This window comes from Lissotriton helveticus, chromosome 3_1 (assembly GCF_964261635.1).
Source record: "Lissotriton helveticus chromosome 3_1, aLisHel1.1, whole genome shotgun sequence".
Taxonomy (NCBI): domain Eukaryota; kingdom Metazoa; phylum Chordata; class Amphibia; order Caudata; family Salamandridae; genus Lissotriton; species Lissotriton helveticus.
Window position 1 is genome coordinate 1,754,348,181 of NC_136061.1, and position 18,151 is coordinate 1,754,366,331.

Here is an 18,151-nt window from a genome sequence, read left to right on the forward strand (position 1 = left end):
TAAATCACGTGAAATACATCGAGATCTGACTGGAAGCCACCCCTGATGACGGGGGTGGAGTCCCCCAGAAACGCGTCGGGCACATTACTCCTTGCAACGTGCAGAAGCGCGCTGTGACATTTCAGCCCGGAGAGGAGAGCCCTGCAGTGTGCCTCTCATGTCACAGGCATCTTGTTTGAACATATATATATATATATACAGTCCCACAACAACATCCAAATAAGGAAGGAAACAATATATAAAAATACATATATCCCTTTCACAAGCACACCAAAAATAACGCACACTCCAAGCAGACGCAAACAGACCAAACATGACGCTCCAAGTTACCAACACAGCAGCTGGCCAGACTAGTATGAAAATTAAAGATAACCAGAACACCAACAAATGGGAGGTAGGAGACACAATATCAAACACCAACTAGGTACTCCCAAACACAATACATAACACAGGACTCTCCTACTCTCACACCCAAACGAAAACCACTAAACCTAGAAAGGAAGCAATGGGTGACTTACACCCAACACATCATCCCTGAAGAAAAGGCATCTAGTGGAAAAACAAAGAATGGGTGAACTACACCCCACTAGTGAATCAACAAGCATTAAACGCAATGAATTGGTGAACTACACCCACTAAAGTATCAACAAGCAGTAAAAGCAATGAATGGGTGAACTACACCCACTAATGTATCAACAAGCAGTAAAAGCAATGAATGGGTGAACTACACCCCACTAGTGTATCAACAAGCAGTAAACGCAATGAATTGGTGAACTACACCCCACTAGTGTATCAACAAATCATGAAAAGAAGTGATGTGACAATAAACAAGTGAAGATTCCACCCAAAAGAACCTTGCACACTGGTGGAAAAGCACACTGTCATTGGAAGTATTATAATGTAGCAGAAAACACAGTAAAATTCACATGACAATAAATAAGTGCATATTCCACGCACAAGAAACTTGCACACAGGTAGGAAAGCACAGGTAAAGCCATAAGCCTCGCACATTCACCCAATGCACAAGTAGGGATTCACACTGTCACAGGAAATCTATATAACAAAACAGAAACAGAAACAAATAATCCAAAGCACAGGAAAATGTGCGTGCCAGTACACATTCACACTTACAAAGTACATCCGCATGTAATGACAACATGGCAAAAGCAAGCATATTATTAAGAAATCAAAGCAGCAAAAATTGAATCCAAACATCATATATAACCCTGAATATCATGGAATTAACTTGAAATAAAATGAAGAACAGAATGGAGCAATGTAACAATGTCAGCATACTAGCAACCATCTCACTCAGAACACTTACTAAACGCTCTACACATATATGCCAAAAATAAATGCAGATATAGTCAGCATAACCAAACAGCATAGCACTGAACACCTCAAAATAAATCTGCACTGAAACATTCAGCCTTATGTAAGAGACGGGTTCTTAACCCCGGTGAGCGACTTCTCACCTGAAGATCCTCTTAACTCCCAGGTACCTTAAGATGCTTTGTCATATCTACTCAAGCTGAATGTAGTACCCAGAAGAAACCAATAGTCCTTTCTACAGTGTCAAACTGACACTCTCACTTGAAGTCGACACCGGGTAAACAGCTCTGGTGAACTTGACTTCTCATGTAGAAGCAGGAAAATGTTCAAGCAGTAAGATATTTCAGTATGGATTTCGATACTCAAAAGGGGTGAAACTGTAAAATCAACCGGTCACCTAACGAACATGTCCTCACTTAGAATCGGAAAGGCACGCTAACGCAATCTTCTGCCATATATTCGCCAGAGCCCTCCTTCAAAGATGACGCTGCCCGTTCAGCGCGATGACGTGCTGCAGGACACACACGGGTCAGCCATCCAGCACAAGGTAATTCCATGTACCAATACAAAGACGGCGCCACCAGTTCAGCGCGATGACGTGAAGCAGGGAAAACGCACAGGTCAGCACTCCAGCGCCTAATAATTCCATGCACTATTTCCCGAGAAGGATACATAGAACCTGACAGTATCCTGAAGTGTGACATGCACAAGACAAGGCATGTCACTCGTAGACCATTCCAGGGCCTGCGAAGATTGGTTGCAGGCTCACCAGCACCCACCCACAACCCGACGTCAGAGCTCACACCAGCCACACTCGAACACGCAGACAAAGTGCAGACCTCCTGATCGAGCCGAGATGTTGTGGTGGGGAAACATCCTTTACAACGCAACTTTTACCATGCAGTGCCTTTACGACGCAACTTTTACAACGCAAACCATTACAACGAATTGCGCTGGGGGGCGCTCTAGGATAGGGAATGTGTTTAATGTACTATCCAACACCTTCCCTACTATCCACGGGGACTGGAGTTGGAATAGTAAATTAAACAATTCACTATCCAGCGCCTAAAAGCACTATGCGTTGTAATGGTATGCGTTGTAAAAACAGCGCTGTAAAAGCATGCAATGTAAAAGCATGCGTTGTAATGTCATACATCCGTTGTGGTGAGATAATTTGAAAGTGAATTCAACTGAATGAATGAATGAATTTTATTTTTGCATAATTACTTAAAATCTTTGCAAAATTGCAGTACATTCAACTGCGCTCAGGCTGCAACTGTGTACACACTTCAAAAAGTCCTGGGATTTGAGGAATTACCTTAAAACGTAATTGTCCATATAAGTGCATCGCTGCACAGGCTGCTAATGTCCCCTTGTCAAAACAGTTACTGCTAGATCTGGCGGCTCTCATCCTCATTTGTAAATAACAAGTACAACAGCGCTGCAGATAAGTTTAAATTCTACCAATGAAACACTGCCAGTCCAATACAATTAACACAGCAGTGAAGTCTCGTCTCAGGCTGCTGCCACTCCACTGTCTCCTTGAAATGGAAACTGTCTCTTGACATGTGCTGAATGTGAACCCTAGAAGGGTTGAAATTAAAATTCAGGCGGACTAGCACATGCCCTGCCTAAAGACTGTATGAATGAGACAGGACACTGGTCGGGCTGCAGGGAATTAAAATGCTTTGTGCTGTCTCTTGTCTTAAACCAAAATGTTTCTTCAGTAAAGTTTCCTTTATAGTTACTTGGAGTTGATCCTCATGCATAGATTCTGTAGAATATTTTCCAAATGGTCGCCAAAATATGTTATGATGAAAGTAGGAAATCCAGGAGCTGAGGTAAAGTTATAGATGAAGGTTTTATTGATATTAGTTGTTAAGAAGGTATTGTAGTGAGTTCTGTAGTTGGCCCCACCAGGAGAGGCCTCCCTGCTGCTCAGCCCATACTCCAACTGACACTCTACACCACAGGCATCCTCACATTCCATTACATCACCATGCACACCAACATTCCACACAGGACATTCACACTGGCTAAGCAGCAGGTGCAAAGAATCAGGAAAGATTTATAATACCATAATCCAGATACAACAATACGGCTGGTCACTGAGACTTAGTGCCCGAGGGTTCTCTTTCTAGGGGAGATTGTGGAAGAAACTCGAACCAATGCCAGCCTCAGGAGGGTCAAGGAGGCGTTGAAGGGACATCGGTGGAAGAACTTCCCGGACGACATTTGGGGGCTGACAGAGGATGAGTGAAAAGCCTCGATTCAAATGTGGAGATTTAGGGATGAGTTTAGCGAGAGTGAAGAAAGACTCATTCTCCGAGGTCACTAAATAGTCATCCTGTGTGGGCTGTGGACCTGTACCATGGAGCTGGCCCATCAGGGCCACCAAGGCAATGCCAAAACCAAGGCCTATCTGAGGAGTAACGTATAGTTCCCAGGAATGGACCAGCATGTGGAAGACTGGATGCAGAGCTGTCAATCTTGCTTCCTCACCAGTGGGGAACCGCCGGTGGCCCCAGTGATCACTGAACATCCCAGCACAACACCCTGGGCAACTATAAGCATGGACTTTGGAAGTTTTCCTGACCACTGGCTCACGCTGGTACTCATGGACAGCCACTTCAAGTTTCTCGTGCTGGAACTTGCCAGATTTACCTCGTTTGACTGAGTGAAGCCAGCTTTGGACCAGGAGTTTGCATTACTGGGACTGTCCGATGATGTCAAGACAGACATTTCAAGGCCGAGACTACCTAGCCAACCTCAATATCTTGCACTGTCAGATCACTCCTCAATGGTCTCAAGCCAATGGTGAATTAGAGAGATTCATGAGGACTCTCAATAAAGTTCTCCAGATAGGAGTAGAAAAAGGAGAAGACCAGGAAGACTGCTTGCAACAATTTCTAAGGGCTTACTGCCAGACTCCACACTGCACAACAGGATGTGCCCCCAGTGACTTGATGATGAAGCATTCAAGACGTGATGTGCGGCCAGCAGGACCGTTACGGAGACAGGCAGTTGTGGATGTGACTGCTACCCAAGAAAAGAGGCAATACAACAACGAAAAGGTTAGCCTCCATCGAATGGCTGTTGAGCTCAGTATCCAGGTGAGAGATAGAGTTATTATCAAAGATCGCCACCCTGGGTGGAAGTATCGCACCCTGTTCGAGCTAGACCTGGGAAGTCATGAGGGTCAAAGGCACCATGATAACTCCGGTGAAGGGAAATGCTGAGGTGTCCAGAAATGTTTCTTATTTCAAGAAAGTTTCTGACCAGGAGACAGGGGCCGCCGAGGAGCTGGAGTTAGAAGAGATGAATGAGAGTGTGCCGGAGGCTGATCTGGTGAACAGGAGCGAAGGTGCCCCCGCGGCTGGTGCGAGGAGTGACACTAGAAACATGACCCTGTCACCAGGAGAGAACAATGTGCAACCAACCCAGCGGCCAGAGGAAAACCCTGAGGTCACCCATATCGACTAAGGGCCAACTCTCCACTCAGCTAGAGACTGAGAAACTTAATGTGTTGAGCACCCAGTAGTGAGATGTACGGTAAGTTACCTTTATTTGATGTTGTCTTTTTAAATTAAAGGTTATAACAGATGTCGCAAGCCACCCGGAAGCTACCAACCAATGTGTCAAGCATGCAACCCGAGGTCTTACACTAAGGTGCTTCTGCCACTCATTGCTGAGCACTTTACAGTCATACACTAAGTGTCTTGTGTAGTTCATTTGATCCTCTCTAAAGGCTTGGCAAAGCCAGGGCCTTCGTTAGGCCACGAATTAACAAAACACTTCTTCGAAATGCCAATCATTCCTCAACCACATCCCAGCATACAGAATTTAGAACGTTAACAGGTCAAATTAAATAAGCAGATTACGGTGAAACACACAGGAACTCGCACAACATGGAGCAACCAATTTCCTCCCTACTTGTATTACGAGTGGATGAAGTTTAAAGAGAAATAAAGGTTAAAAGTTAAAGGAGCATCATTTTTATTTGTTAAACGTTAAAATCTACGACTAATTGTACACACGTAGAATAGGTATGATAAAAACCCGGTGCAGTCATTCTTAAGTACCGGGGACAACGAGGCCTAACCTGGAGGCCCAAGCCACAGGCCTCGGTGCTGTATCATTGGGCCTGCGGAGAACCCACCCATTGCACAATACAAAGAAAGAGTCTTTCTTCCTCTTCTGCACACGCCTCTTTCTTCATTCCCTGTTATAAACGTACTTCCGCTAAGAATGTACGCGATAGCGTCACGGCGTCTTGCCTCCTTCAGATTTACGTGCGCGCACGCGAAGTTTTCTCCTTGGCGGGGGAGGTGTCACGCGCAGCTCTTCTCTGGTACGCGCAAAGTCGAAGAGAAGACCGAAGCGCTGCGCGTAGTAGCTACAGAATTCAGTGAACATTTATGTTTGTAAAATGTACCATATCGAAACTAGTAAAGACATAAATCCACGATACACGTACAGCGTTTCGGAATGCCTGGCCCCAACATGTCCTCCAGAGTAGCCTATTCTTCTTGGGAATTAGGGGCGAGGCAAAGGAGGCAACACAATTGTGCACGAACTTACGTACGGACGCACGCCCTTGCTGAAGGAAACGTGCGCGAGACCGTCGCTCGAGACGCACAGCTCCAGGGCGCGCGCACACCAAGAAGGAGCCAGAGGAGACGGAGCGCGAGGCGTCAGCAGCAGCGCGAGCTACAGTGAGAGCGCGAGGTCTTCTCCTTCCGCTGCCGACCCTCCTCAGCCGCCCTCCCGCCGCCATGTCCGCCAGCAGTCTACTGGAGCAGGTGAGGCCATCCTGCCGGCATGCCGCCAGCACTGGCCGGGAAAGGCCGCGCGCTTCTCTAGCGCGGGAGGGCCGCGGCTCGGGCGGAAGCGTGGGCCTTCACTGTCACAACCCTTACCCCTTCATAAGTCCATTTCTCCATTGTATACGCAGATCTCACACTTCGTGACTGCTTACAGGTTAGGTTGGTACGGACCCCTCAGCACAGGCCTCTGACACATTTCGGGTTCTCTTTCCTTCCTCAGTACAGGCCCTAAATCCTCAAAGACCCAACCTGGCTTCTTTCTGACTCACCGCAAAGGCCTGGTACTCCACTCCTAGACAAACGGCCCGCGGATCTTTCCCTTCCCCGTGTATTCTGTTCCCCGGCATCGGATTTCCTTTTACTCTACCGCCTTGGTTTCCACCCGTCACTCTGCGCGCTTTCGCTCCCCCATTTAGAATGTAATTCCTGCGCTCACTCCAGTCTTTTTCTCACGAGTCATTTTGGCACTCACCCCTCTTCAGCATCCTTCTACCCCTTTTTGACCTCAAGCCTAATTGCCCTCACTTTTTGGGTGGGAATTGCTTTTTTTATTAGCATATGGTTTGGTTTTATTTCCATTTTTGGATCCTCTACTTTGCACAGGCTTCATTGATTTTCTTTGGCGCCCCCTTCCCAGTTTTCCCCCAGGACATGGCATTCCAGTTCTACCAATCCGCAGTGTTTTACTTATGCGTCTCGCTATGCACGTCATGCTGCTCAGCATAAATAATCTCAAGTACTTCCCTATCCCTAAAATAAAGGCATATTTCCGATACTCTTATCAGTACTACTTGACAGTCGTGGGTGGCTCCATGGTACCAGTTCTTTTTCAGCATTAGTACCCGCTTCCCTTAATGCTTAAGCTGCCCCCTCAATTCACAATGCAGTCTTCATTGCTCTTGTAATGCACTTGCTCTTAACTACTTTTTTTTTTCTTTACCCGTTTCCAATGGAATTTGCTTCGGACATGTTGCAGAGACCAAAAGGCAGCCAGGGAAACAAAGGTGAGAACCTCTACCGATTCCCGACCGTGGTCACTGGGAATTGATGCTTTATTATGTCACTAAAGTTGATTGATTTTCACGTGAGGTTTATCTTTGCAGATTTCAATTGTAACTTTAAGGGCGGCTTTCTAACATGGGTCTAATACTTTACGAGGAATTTGTAGTATATTAAACTTGTGATCGACGATTTCCCCGAGATGCTCTGTAGACCATACAGAAAGATGGATAGTCTATTAATACAGAGCGGCTATCTTTGCACCGGAGAGATTTCACACATTAGGCAGTTCTCTCTTGCGTTGAAGTCCTGCATCATGCTCTTATTACGAAGCGTTACTACAGTCTTTAGCGGTTTGTTGATTTAACTGTTATATCTAGCTAATTCCACATATTGGCCGCGATACAATCAGACAGTCTTTAGCAGCCGGTATTAATTGCCACAAAGGAAGACATTGGTTTGAAGGGTTATATGGCACCAATATCTCTGGGTCTGTTATGCATGCTACAAACTGTTATATTAAAATATTGATTTTGTTATTGTATTCATATCCCATTTGCCCACGTTTTTGCTGAAGAAAGATCAAAGAAATGGCTACTTTTTTCATATCGGTAATTGACTAAGTAGGACAGTAATTAGCAAATGTCTTTATTGTGCAGTTGAACTTGGCAGGTGAAGCCTCTCATGTCTGTCATCGGTTACTTTTGGCCCTGGCAAAAAAATAGGTCTGCTGTATTAATCTTTATTGCATTGGAGATTCTGTCATTCCACACATGGACTTCAGTTTGCCTTCCTTGCTACTCTAAAGGCACTTTAAGCATTAAAAGCTGCAACTCGATATCTCCTCCCTGCCGTTTCGTAGTGCCTGTGTGACTTCAGTCAGAAGGGACTACGACTTTCTAAAGTTGGGTTCCGATGGTAACAGCGGCTGATGAACGAACCATCCACCCGTCTCCCTTAACTGTTTGCAGCGATGGGGCAGCCTGAAACCATGTGCCTAACGGCAGGGCCACAGGTTGAGTGTAGGGTTCGTCTTTAGCATATACAATTTTCTAGGAAGAACTTACCAAATAAAAATTTAAAGCAACTAGTTGTGGCCTATTTGTCACCCAATTGATATATATATATTTTTTTCTGGGGCCAGTCAGAATCCACTATGAGGAGGTCCTCGCAAATTGAATCAGGTAGACAATTATGTTAAATAACTCTCCTGCCGTGCTAGTTTTCAGAGCACATTTATTTATTCCACTTTTGTGCATTTTATGTTCTGTTAATTTAGCTTATAATGCACATGAATCCCCCCATCCCCCGAGAGGGGTATCTCAGGGCAGCAGAGACCAACAAGCGAGGCAGCATAAGTGTTGGAATAGCTGTTTTCTGCAAAGGTGATCAGTGTTCTTGCGTATGTGAGTAGGAAGCTTATTCGAGTAGCCAGGGGCCAAATAGGAGAAAGCTCTGCCCCAGATAAAGTTTTCCTGATTCAGGGCACGGTAAGAAAATGGTTTGCCCATAGATCGTAAAGGTCTGCCTGGCAGGTAAGGGGTGAGCTACTCCGCTAGGTATTTGGGTCCCTTGCAGTTTAGCAATATATGCACTATACAGCAGATCTTGAAAATGATTCTCCTGCTCACGGGAAGCCAATGGAGTGAGTGCAAATGGAGAGTAGAAGCTGATCCTGCATATTTTGGATAAGGCAGGCAGTTGTTTTTCACTAAACTGCTATGTAAACCAAACTATTTAATCTCAGCTTTTCCTCTGCTCTCACCACCTTCTTTCTAGTTTGGTTTCCTCTTTTGGGGGGTTAGGGGGATGTGTCAACCTACTTATTTGTGTTCACATGAATATTTCTTCTTCTGTAGTACATATGTAGGCACAAACTTAAATGTGCTTTAATGCTTCGATTTGTCCTTCCCAGTGCAAAACGGAGCCGTGCATCCCAAGGATTCTTTGAATGATGACGACTACGAGCCTTATTTGAACCCCCAAGCTAGACAGGTGAGCCAGACTTGTGAACTTGTGAGCGAATGCGATTGGGGATACTCTGGTTTCCTCAAAGTTGACTGCACCACAAATTATTTGTTTTTGAATCTGAAAATTCTTGTATTACTCTAGGTAACGCACTTAATACATACACTACCTGTAGTCAGGTTAAAAGTAAGGCTGTCAAAGCATTACCTTGATGATGATTTTGGGGTGTTTTCAGATAACTGGAAGCTCAGACTTGTGAACTTGTGAGCGAATGCGATTGGGGATACTCTGGTTTCCTCAAAGTTGACTGCACCACAAATTATTTGTTTTTGAATCTGAAAATTCTTGTATTACTCTAGGTAACGCACTTAATACATACACTACCTGTAGTCAGGTTAAAAGTAAGGCTGTCAAAGCATTATCTTGATGATGATTTTGGGGTGTTTTCAGATAACTGGAAGCTAGAATTGTTAATGTTTTATTGCTGGTTATGGAAGATCCTTACAATTGCCCTGTCAGGTTGCGATGTTCCTGGGGTATTTCATCAGATGACCGCCCCCTCCCACATGAAAACACCCATGAACTGTAGTTAAGAATGCCTACAATAAAATCAGCTTTCCTGTGAGCTTTGACCACATTCCTTTCTTCTGTTATGCTGTCTCCTCCAACTCAGGAGGGACTTAACCATTAGGACCGTCAAGTGAATCTTCTCCGGTAGTATGTCATGCTGTTAGAACTTGAGCAATTGTTCTTAGTACTGCTTTGAAGATGTTTGCTTGCTTGTCTTTTCTTCGGTTGGAAGATTAATGGAAATACCTGCACGTTGTTGCATTTTTCAGCACTTCTTTGCAATGTATGGGGGTGTTCTAAGCCCCAAAATAAAGTCCATGGTAAGTAAAACATTCATCATAGGCTGGAGCAGCTATAATTTGTTGAACAATTTCCCCATTAGTTTTTCCCTTACAAAATTTGCAGAATTGGCTGCACTACCAAAGAACTGGCACATTTAAGGCAATAAAGGCTTCCAAAAGTGCCAGGTAATCACTGACAATATGATCTTGTGATGGGGGGGGGGGGGGGGGGAATGGGTTCAATCGGCTTCCTGAAAAAGGTGCAGGTGGCACATTTTGTATATATTCTACACTGTTGATTGTTTTTATTTTTTAACCTCCTTACCTATCTATCCACACAGTTATTGGCCTGGCACTTATGGCAAAGTGTGTTTAGGGTCACTCCAAGCACCAAATTTCCGTTTTTATCCACATTTAAAAATAGTCAAGAAAATGTTTTTCTGTATTTATCTGTAAAAACGCAAAACAGGGAGCCTCCATTATGAGCAGGAACACTTGGTTTCTGTGATGCAGGAGTGTATTCTGCATAATTTTGAACTTGCTGGATTTGCCCTAAAATATAACGTTTGTTGCATAATTCCCCCCCCCCCCCCCCCCACCCCCGCCAAATAGCCACACTGACCAGAATTTACTAAACTGTACTAAAATGTGATACTGTGCAGTAATGGACCCTTTATAAAAGTCAATTGGTGGCCTTTCGATTGCTTATTGCTATGATAAACTTATAATAACGAGGCACCACTTTACCCAGACGGTGTTAATGGGTGTTGAAATTACTAAATATTATTGTGCCTGGTTGTGCTACATTGTACCTCCATTGTCCCACAGTTCACGAGGCTCTGTTTACGGGGAATAGTTCCATTTTAAAACGAATTGAACGGTAAACAGTATTTTAGCTGTAGTAAAAAGGTGCCGCATTCTCTTTGGCAAATTGATGTACAGTTTGATCTGTAGTTGATCTACTACCAACTCTGTTAATACTTATTCATTTACTCTAGTTTCCCGTTTCCTGACTTTGTAGATATGTCTTGTGTACAGGGCATAACACATAGTAGTAATACCCAGCCTAATATATTTAAACGCTGCCCCAAGCGTGTTGCTCTTTGTCTGATCCATGTAGTACTGTCCAGGCTTTCATCTCCTTTACCCATATTTTTGTTTGCAAACACTCCAGTAATCCAAGTTTTGATTTTCTTGTCATGTTTGTCACTCGGTTTTTTTTCCTTCTTTCATTACCACTTTTTTTTTTTTTTTTTAAATGGATCACAAGCGAAACTGCTAATCTCAAGAAGCATGCATGGAGTGAACAAGTAGTCCTCACCAAAGATTATTAAACAATAAATGAAACCAGCAATTAAAATTCTCCCCACTTCTCCATAAGCCACCTTTGCATAACCTGCCTTTTATCCCGCAGTTTATTGTGGGGGTCCCGGTCCACATTACTTGGATATGACAGTATGTCCCAAGTGAACTACTAGACTGTTGGCCTAATCCCTGTGCCAGGATCATTGACATTCGTCTGGGTCCATCTATTCTTGCCCCTCATATGAACCATGCATTTTTTTGTAAAATGAGTAGTTTCAGTTCTACTTAAAAGGTCTTTTAGGCGTTTTACGGTTTCATTTGGAATTGATCAGATTTTTTCATTTGGGCCAAAATGTAAAGGTATGGATGAGATCAGGACACTTTCTCCAATAGAATGCGAAAGTCGATTCTCTCTTCACAACACAAATTGTGGATTGCAGTTAGGGGGGGGGGGCGTGATAAAGCGAGCAGTATAGAGTAAGCTAGGCTCAGACCGAATGGACTTTGATCATGCCAACTGGTCTGAAGAGAGTTGTTGAGTTGTGAACCTGTTACACTTGCTCAGGACTGTAGCGGGCAGGCCACAGAAAGGTAAGAAGGGGCAGAGCTGCAGAGTTTTGATTAATGTGAAGAGTATGCCAGCAGCCCAGGAACGAGAACTTTTCCTAAGCTCAGAGTGCTTAAAGCACAGTTTGCATTCCACTGTGGACACACTTGTCATTGAACAACGTGTGGGGGGGAAATGGGAGGATAGTATAGGAAGAAGGAATGAAACAGTCTAAATTTGTTGTAGCCAAGTCCGTAGCATACCAATACAGTTACATTTTGTTTTTGAAGAGGGGCAGAATTGTGAAGGATCTAAGGAATTGTCAGCTAATGTATGGTGGAACTTGCGTACTATCAAAAAGGCAATATTTCATATTGATCCCTCCGCCTACACAAGATTCTCTCTGCAATTGATTCAATTTGCTGAATGCGCCCTCTTCTAACTAGACAAATGCATTTCAGTATCCTTTTTTTTGAGGCATTTTGTGCAGTTCTTGTAGCCTTTCCTTTATTGCTGGGTATAAATGTGTTCTCAACTGCATAAAATGTCCCCATGCTTTAAGTCTAATTTGTTGCTGTTAGTTTTTGAAACTAGATTTGCATCTTGTGCACCTAGGACCAAATCGGTTTGAAATGCATTTCAGGGCGATACGCCCTTTATAAATTGTCGGAAGTGGTTTCAATTTCTATAAAAGTATTTAATCATCCGAGCAGGGTAGTTTTGAGTGAAGACTTGCTTGAGTATATAAAGTGCTTGATAGCAAGTTTTTAAATGTATAAAAAAAATATATTTGGCGGATGGGTTGGGGTGTCCACATTCTGGTTATGTTGTAGTTATTTTCTTGGGCTGTTTTGACTCTAAAGCTACTTTTTGTTAAGCCCATAATTTGCATAGAATTGGCATGGCAGGCACGAGAGACCATAACGTCTTGTTACTGCTGTGTGCTTCGAAGTGTAACTGTTTGATCTGGCTAAATTTTATTGTCTTTCTTCCTTGCAGAACAATGCATACACTGCCATGTCGGATTCCTATCTGCCAAGTTACTACAGCCCATCCATTGGCTTCTCCTATTCGCTGAGTGAAGCTGCTGCCTGGTCTACAGGTGGGGACCCACCAATGTCCTACTTAACTTCCTACGGACAGCTCAGCAACGGGGAGCCACATTTCCTCCCAGATGCCATGTTTGGACAGCCTGGAACCCTGAGCAATACTCCTTTCCTTGGCCAGCATGGCTTCAACTTTTTCCCCAGTGGAATTGACTTTTCGGCCTGGGGCACTAACAGCTCTCAGGGTCAATCCACTCAAAGTTCTGGATATAGCAGCAACTATGCTTATGCACCTAGCTCCCTTGGTGGTGCCATGATTGACGGCCAGTCTGCATTTGCCAATGAGACTCTGAATAAGGCTCCTGGTATGAACACAATAGACCAGGGAATGGCTGCACTGAAATTGGGCAGCACAGATGTATCCAGCAACATCCCCAAAGGAGTTGGCTCAGCTGTGGGCAGTGGATCTATATCTAGTAATGTTGTTTCTAACAGCTTGCCTCCAGCTACCATTGCTCCTCCAAAACCAACCTCTTGGGCGGATATTGCTAGCAAACCTGCAAAACAGCAGCCCAAGTTGAAGACCAAGAATGGGATTGCAGGTTCAAATCTTCCACCCCCAATAAAGAACAATATGGATATTGGAACTTGGGATAACAAAGGGCCAGTGGCCAAGGCCCCTCCGCACACTTTAGTTCAGAACACTGGGCAGCAGCCTCACCAAATCTCTCCTCAGCCGGTGGGACAGCAGATGAACAGCCAGCCAGTATCGCAAGTTTCTTTGGGCCAGCAGCAAAACTTGCCGCCTCCACCGCCGCAGCCCACTCAATTGCCTGTGCAACAGCAAGCCCAACCTACTCGCTGGGTAGCTCCCAGGAACCGTGGAAATGCGTTCGGGCAGAATGGTGTGGACGGCAATGGGGCTGGCCTGTCGCAGGCCAATTCTGGTTCTGTTCCTTCAGAGCCTCATCCTATCCTGGAGAAGCTAAGGTCTATTAACAACTATAACCCCAAGGATTTTGACTGGAACCCTAAACATGGGCGTGTTTTTATCATCAAGAGTTACTCTGAGGACGATATACACCGCTCCATCAAATACAACATCTGGTGCAGCACAGAGCATGGTAACAAGAGACTGGATGCTGCCTACCGCTCCATGAATGCTAAGGGTCCTGTTTACTTGCTGTTCAGTGTCAATGGCAGCGGCCACTTCTGTGGGGTTGCGGAAATGAAATCTGCCGTGGACTACAACACGTGTGCTGGTGTGTGGTCCCAGGACAAGTGGAAGGGACGCTTCGACGTCAGGTGGATATTTGTGAAGGACGTTCCCAACAGCCAGCTGCGGCACATCCGCCTGGAGAACAACGAGAACAAACCGGTCACCAACTCCAGGGACACTCAGGAGGTGCCTCTGGAGAAGGCCAAGCAGGTGCTGAAAATCATTGCCAGCTACAAGCACACCACCTCCATCTTTGACGACTTCTCGCACTACGAGAAACGCCAAGAAGAGGAGGACACGGTCAAAAAGGTAACTCTCTGCCCCGACTCCATTCCTTTGTAAGGTGGTTGTCTCTGGGAGTGCAGAGGACTATCCAGCATAGGCTGAGGGCACAGAAGGGATTTTGCGTTGGATTTCATGTTTATCCTTTTTTAAACGTTTTGCTTTAACCCCTCCCCTCAGAAAATATGAACCTAAAAGTGGTGTTATTACAAAAGTGAATGTTCAGGCACTTATGGGTGACCTTCCACTGCTATTGTGACCTCTGTGCACGATGGGTGAGGTTAAGTGACTTTTCGACCATCTGTGGTGGAAGTGGACCCAGGGCTCCCCCTTTCTGCAAATCTTTATGGACGGCCACGGCACCAGGTTATCGTCTGGAGTGAAGTTTGAATGTTCGTTTGGCTATTCTAAACACTTACAGCCATGTAGTGACATCTTAGTTGGGCTTAAAAGGAGCATATTGCTCTCTATAATGCATGCTGGAGTACTCATCATCAAATAAAGATTTTGTTCCGAGCAGTGGTTAATTTGTTACATGCACCCTTCTTTATAAATTTACTTATCTAAGGACTGGGCTTCAAGAACCCTGCTTTTTTTCTCCTTTTTTAAAATCGTGGCTTCACCTGTTCCAGGTATTTAAGTTTGCGTCCTGGAAATCTGTTCTGCCCTCCATTCTGTGTACGTATATATGTTCTGTGCCCAGGACTCACTTGCGGTTTTGAAGGGACGTTTTAATTTTACTGGTAAAAATACAACTAATTCTACATGCGTATCCTGAGGGTAATAATTAAAAAAAAAAAACGTTTGATAGTATGTTTCTAGGACAAATTACTTCACATGAAAAGCTCCAGAGTGGCCTGTGTCTAATTGACTTCTACAGTAGACTGAACAACTGAAATGCAAGTATGCTGATTGATCTAGGAAAGTTTAGCCTCTATTAGTAACTGTGTTCCCCCTGATCCAGACACATCTGGCTTTTTATGCCAATTACTTAACTACCTAAGTAGTCTGTCTTTGGCAAAGGACGCTTTAAAGTAGGAGTGACTCAAGGGGTGGTCCATCGGTGTCCTAGCCTCGCCAGTTAACAAGATATTCACTTAAGACCATCTTGCATAGAATGTACAAAATGAACTGTTTTACGTTTGTAACTCTGGTATATCTATCCAGCTGCCCTAGCTTGAAACTCCCGCAGTTCGATCATGTGGATAATTCTAAACTTCAGATTTTCGAAATTAAAAAAAAAGTGGGGTATTTGTCTGCCACCCTCTGTACTCACTGCAGACCGTTCCACTTTTAAATGTATTGTATTTCACAAGGAACTGAAGACATGGTTCTTCACCTAGGCCCAGGGTACTCTCCCGAGTGAGTCTTGCACTCTACAAATTCCCCTAACATAAGTACCGTTCCTTGTACCGCTTATAGCCGATTTACAAATTCGTTTTATCCTTAGCTGTTTTGCAGATGAACTGTTCTGTTTCACCCAATTGAAGGGGCTTTTCCAGGGCCTGATGGTAACAGTTTGTGGCATCTCCTAACATTCGGTAACAGCACATGTTGTCAAACACAGAACTTGTGATGTTGGCCATGTGGTTAACCTGGACCTTTTTGTGCGTTGACATGCATTGCATTTCTGCCCACTTGGTGGTGATGGCATACAAGCGGGTGATTATCGATTGCTGCGCCTGGCTATTTATTAGACTGACGTAAAATAGGCAAAAGTCAAAACCTTTTAAATGCCTAGTATTTAGGTGCTGCTCTCTGTAATTTCTAAGGTATCTCCCACAAATTGATGTTGCTGCAGCAGGAAAACGTTGCTTTAGGGCAAAGTTGCGTTACTTGTGGTTTTGCGTAATAATGTAATCTCGGTTCCTGCAGGAATGCACATTTCTTTCGTGATAAGCAATACTTAGTTGTAGCCCATTACGAGCATCTATCTGTCTTCAGTCTATTACACGCTTTTTTCCAAAGAAATTCTGGGGCTATATTGATTTGCTTTTGTGGTAGCTGAACAGAATGTTGACCCGCAGCTGATTTTCTCAGGTGAATCCCATATTTCATTAGACTGATGGAGGCACGAGTTGGTCAACTTTGGGGCAAAAGAAACTGCAAACTTGGCGGTTTTTGTTTTTTGAAAACTCAGTTTTCTATTCAGCTAAGCCATCCCTTGGAATGGTCTTCGGGTGGAAGTTTGGAGCTTGTGTGCTAAGTGGTTTATAACCAGCTTTCCTAGGTGTCCCTAAAACTGGCACGTCCAAACACAGTCTTTTAAGTTGTCACCAAGTCGTCTGTTAATTACATCGCTCTTTCTTCATTAGCAATCCTTTGTTCATTGCCCCTCCATTTTCACTACGTCCCACTTGTGCCAAATACGACACAACCCTAAAAAATAGCATACCCAAATATCGTTTTCACACATACATTTGAGTAACGGTCCCTTACAGGAAGGAATTCAGGTGTTCCCTGCTGGGTTTTTACTGCATGTCGTATTGTATTGCAGAATTTATAGCATGCCATACTCTTGATGAGGCCGCAAAGCACGTTTGCATCTGACTCTTAGTTAGACCAATAGTTGTAAGGATGGCGGATGATGTAGGTCTCTTGAGACAGCATTTCAGGTTTGAAGACTTGCAGCTTACACGGCGTTGTATAGGACGCTGTTCATGAGTCGTAGGGCAGGGTGTGAATAGTCATTTGAAAACTTTCATTTTAGTTACTTTCTTTCAATTAAGTGAATGGAGAGAAGCCAGCATTTGGGTGCACTCAATTTTTTTTATACTGCAATTGGTCACTTTCAGTAGGTTTGCTGTCTAGACTTTGGAATCAGTGGTTGGAAAATTATCATTATTTTACTTACAGTGCAAAAGCCCTTTGGACCCGCCTGGAATGTAAGGGCATTGTTAGCTGATAGGTGCTCAGTCAGTGTAGTGGTCCATTCTCCTGGATTGCTTGATGGGCGATGCATATTACTTTGAAGGAGATGTCTACGGGCTGCCTGTGTAAAGCTGTTACACAGGTGCTCAGAGGTTAGTGTTTGCACTCTCTGGCGAGAATGTGTGAGGCTCACCCGGACTTTCATCAGCCGTTTGTTCTGGGCTTCAGAGACCTATCCTCATGTAGAACCGTAGTAATCTTGGCAAGAGTTACTTCTTGCTGCGCTGGTGGACCTAGTTGAGCAAACACAAAGAGATGACGTGGGGAGTGCTGAAACTCTTCAACCCCCACCCAAAATCACAGATCTGGGTCGAATCAATCATCATTCTTTAGCTCAGTTCGCCAGCCCATACCCAGCCATATGCAGATCTGTCTTGACCAGGTCTCAGGATGCTGGTTTCCAGTAAGACGTGGCTTGGAAGTTCGGACTGGACTCTTCCCATAAGTAACAGGGTCAAGACTGATTTGTATATGCCTCAGTCTAAACTGGGGTGGCGAAGTGAGCTAAAGAACAATGATGGATTCAACCCACTTCTATGACTGGGGGTGAGTATCTGAAAAGTTTCAGTGCTCCATCATAATCTTTGGTTTGCTTTGTTCGTAACCTGGCTGGGTATACCCAGATGTTGGTCCCTTGCTCACTTTGCCACGGGATTCAAGCTAGCCTTACTGGTGGGCGGGGTGTTACTCCAAAACTGTTCCCAGGGTGCTGGTTTCCTGTACATGGAAGACCTGGCTTGGGTAATGAAAGGTGATTGGGTTGAGTTTCTGAAAAGTTTCTGGAGACATGCTGCTGCTCCTTTCCGACACTCGCTGACATTATCTAGAGCCCTGTTGTGCATTGC

The 18,151-nt window shown here is 44.4% G+C and overlaps 1 protein-coding gene across 2 annotated transcripts in view; it reads left to right on the top strand.

The window, feature by feature from the left end:
* The first annotated feature begins 5,911 nt into the window (after positions 1-5,911).
* YTHDF2 (YTH N6-methyladenosine RNA binding protein F2) overlaps positions 5,912-18,151 on the top strand; it is a 68,152-nt gene continuing 55,912 nt past the window's right edge. Inside the window, exons 1-4 of one of the 2 annotated variants that reach the window (XM_078682570.1) lie at positions 5,912-6,134; positions 7,135-7,162; positions 9,073-9,152; positions 12,828-14,897. In XM_078682570.1, coding sequence (XP_078538696.1) covers positions 6,108-6,134; positions 7,135-7,162; positions 9,073-9,152; positions 12,828-14,435 — 1,743 coding nt within the window. In that variant the 5' untranslated portion in view covers positions 5,912-6,107 and the 3' untranslated portion in view covers positions 14,436-14,897. Of the gene's footprint in view, positions 6,135-7,134; positions 7,163-9,072; positions 9,153-12,827; positions 14,898-18,151 lie in introns of those variants that run through there. The other variant, XM_078682571.1, reaches the window with a different exon arrangement.